At 53.4% G+C, this 3,017-nt stretch overlaps 1 protein-coding gene across 1 annotated transcript in view; it reads right to left on the minus strand.

The window, feature by feature from the left end:
* Positions 1 to 3,017, minus strand: part of COL22A1 (collagen type XXII alpha 1 chain) — a 189,725-nt gene that overhangs the window by 4,033 nt on the left and 182,675 nt on the right. Inside the window, exons 59-61 of the mRNA XM_029923332.1 lie at positions 2,807 to 2,873; positions 1,610 to 1,796; positions 199 to 207 (exon numbers count right to left, since the gene is read on the minus strand). Coding sequence (XP_029779192.1) covers positions 199 to 207; positions 1,610 to 1,796; positions 2,807 to 2,873 — 263 coding nt within the window. The remainder of the gene's footprint in view (positions 1 to 198; positions 208 to 1,609; positions 1,797 to 2,806; positions 2,874 to 3,017) is intronic.

Raw genomic sequence — 3,017 nt, forward strand, 5'->3', positions numbered from 1 at the left:
GCACGTAACTACCCAATTATGTACACACATAGGCACACTTATGCACGGAGTAGCAAATACACACGCACATCTGTGTGCACACACCGACTCACTCAGACACCGGCACCCAGGGGCACACGTCCACACACCACAGTCCTCTCCTGTGTGCATACCTGCACGTCCACACAGCCGCACATCCCAGTGCGGGCCCCTGCACACACCCCTCTCCTATAAACACACACACCCACCTCCGTCCACCCATGCATGTCTGTGCTGCCCCGTGTGTGTGGTAAGTGTTTCACCTCAGCCTGTAGGGACCGGGTCATAACAGTGAACAAACTCAATCCTCTAGACCCTACAGGCATTTGCTAAGACAGATCTACTCTCAAGAAGCTTGAAATCCAGGAAGAGATGAAATAGGACACAGAGAACATTCTAAAACCAGGCAGAATGTGTCAAGTTCCATCCTAGCAATTCACAAGCACAACACAAGTTCAGAAGAGGGAGGGTCCCTTCCCTCCAGGAGGAAACTCAAGATTATATTTGAGTTAATACCATACAGACTTGATTAAACTTGGTCTCAACTCTTTTTCATCATTCACTTTTTTTTTTTGCCATGTGTTTCCAGACATCTCCTTTATGCAACATAGTTTCTTTAGCAATCTAAAAATATTTTGCTGGTTCATGGAGACGTGAGACCATTCTTATTACTGTTGTAATTTACCACATTTGGTCTGTCTTCTGTCAGAGTCAGATGTATTCTAGGCTATATGCTTTCTTGTTGCTGTTTATCCCATGTATTTTGTTTTATGAACCAAAAGAGATAGGACTTGAACACAAATTTAACAAGATTTTCAGTAGGAGAAACATTACAGGGAATGAATGAATGAATGAATGAATGAAGAATTACTAAGGAACTGGCAGGTGGAAAGAGGAGGGCGTTAGGGGCATTCATGTCACTGCTCCCCAGCGGCAACCGAAATCCTGCGCTTTCTGCACCCCATGCCCACCCCTCCCCCACCCCGAGCTCCCCCCACACCCACCCCAGGCCGGATCCCCACCAGAGAGCAGGGACTCATCCGGTTGATGAGTCTGGCTTTGGTTCCCCCTCTCACTTTGCCACCACCCTGTGTGCAAAGAGTGCACACTCTGGCTGGCCTGTCCCCATGCGCTACGGGGGACAGGAGCCACCCCTGGAGGTCCAGAGGACCACACTCAGGCGAGATTTCTCTCCGAGCACTGGAGAGGTAGCAGGCACTTCAGCTGCTGCTCCAAGCCATCCTGTTTGATTCTAAAGCTGGCGTCCAATGCACATGTGCCTGGAAACTGCACGCCTCACCCCTCGGTTAGCTCTAAACTCGGCAGGGGAAAGAGGGCATCGTGTACTACCCCCCGCAGCCAGAGCCCGGCAGAAGGAGCGGACAAGGAAGTGGGAGAGAGCTGGTGCGATCTTCCTGGCAGAAGCGTAATTTTACAAAAATGTCAAGTATGAAAACATTACGTGATGCCCAAACCCAGGGTGTCACCATGCTGCAGGGGGAGGGGAGGAGGGTCAATCAGACACATGTGGCAGGAGCAGGTTCCTTCCCAGCCCTCCTCCTGGTGAAGCACGGCTCCGTGGCGTCCTCACTCACCTTTGGGACCTACTGGTCCAGAGGGTCCTTCCAGACCCCCCTGCCCAGGCCGCCCTGGCTCTCCGATGGGACCTGCCCTTCCTGGAAGCCCATCTTTTCCTGGGGGCCCCGGGGGCCCAGGTCTGCCTTGAGATGCCTTGATGTGCGTGGGCGGCCTCTGGGCCAGGAGGTAGGCAAGTTTGGCTGCAGAGGACAGAGAACAGAGATGCGCATGAAGGAGGGTGATGGGCAGAGCACGGGGTGGTAGTTCAGCATGAAGTTCAGAACCAAGGAAAACAGCACAGGGGCAGAGGACTTACACCGCTGCAGGCTGTGGGCCTCGGGCGAGGTGCCCGACCTCTCTGAGCCCTCTTGTCCTTGTCAGGAAAACGGAAGCAATGAAATAACACCTACCTCACCGGCTGAGTGTGAGGATGGGCACGTGAGATAAGGCACTGAGACTGTGCTCCGGGATGCTGGTGGCCCCAGTCGGGGCAGGACTGCGAGTGGGGACGGTCCCCACAGTAGGAAGAATAGTAAGAATTGTCAGCTGGGGAAATGAGGCTGGCAGGGAACCTGAGTGGCCCACACAAAGCGATTTAGTGACTTATCCAAATAGATTTCTCATCAAGAACCTGAAGGGCTGGATATGATGTCATCCAGGATCCTTACATGTTTAAAATGTGAAGATTATAGAATTGGTTTGAAAACCCCAGAAGGGGGCACCTGGGTGGCTCAGGCGGTTAAGCATCTGACTTCGGCTCAGGTCACGATCTCACAGTTTGTGGGTTCAAGCCCTGCGTGCTGGTGTTACTACTACTGTGCTCTGACCTTGCTCCCTCACCTGCTGTGGCCAGGCTCACACGAGACTGGGATTTCACAGTAAACCCACTACAGTAGGATTAAAAGGAATCTAGTTCCTTTAAAGAACCGCGTGATCCTGCTCCCCTCGGGATGGAAGGCACAGGATCCACGGCCGATGGTGGTAAAGCTGGTTCTGTGGATGGTGAACTCCCCTAAAGGGAAGCATTCAAGTGGTAAAGACAGGCTCGGAGAGGGGTCTGTGTGTCCAGAGCCTGCACGGTGTTCCTCGCATTTCTGCATCATTTCTACACCTGAGCTGTTCTCTGGGAGCCTTTTCTAAACCGGGTTGCAGAAGTCCTGGAGGGTAAAGAAGGACAGCTTCCCAGATCTCAGCCGCGGTCGCTACTCACTTTCCAGCTGTTTCTCCAGCTCTTCTTGGATGAGCCGCCGCAGGGTATCCATGGAGGGAGACTCCCCCTGGCAGGGAGGGAGGTGGAGTTACTTACCTCCCCAGTTAACTCCTGCCACCCAGGACCCCCGATGGCTCCGGAAACCAGGAGGCACGGACAACAGGTGGCACGCATTCCTGGTCCAATCCTCACCACACCCAGAACTGGCCCC

The sequence above is a fragment of the Suricata suricatta genome, chromosome 15 (genome assembly GCF_006229205.1).
Source record: "Suricata suricatta isolate VVHF042 chromosome 15, meerkat_22Aug2017_6uvM2_HiC, whole genome shotgun sequence".
NCBI lineage: Eukaryota > Metazoa > Chordata > Mammalia > Carnivora > Herpestidae > Suricata > Suricata suricatta.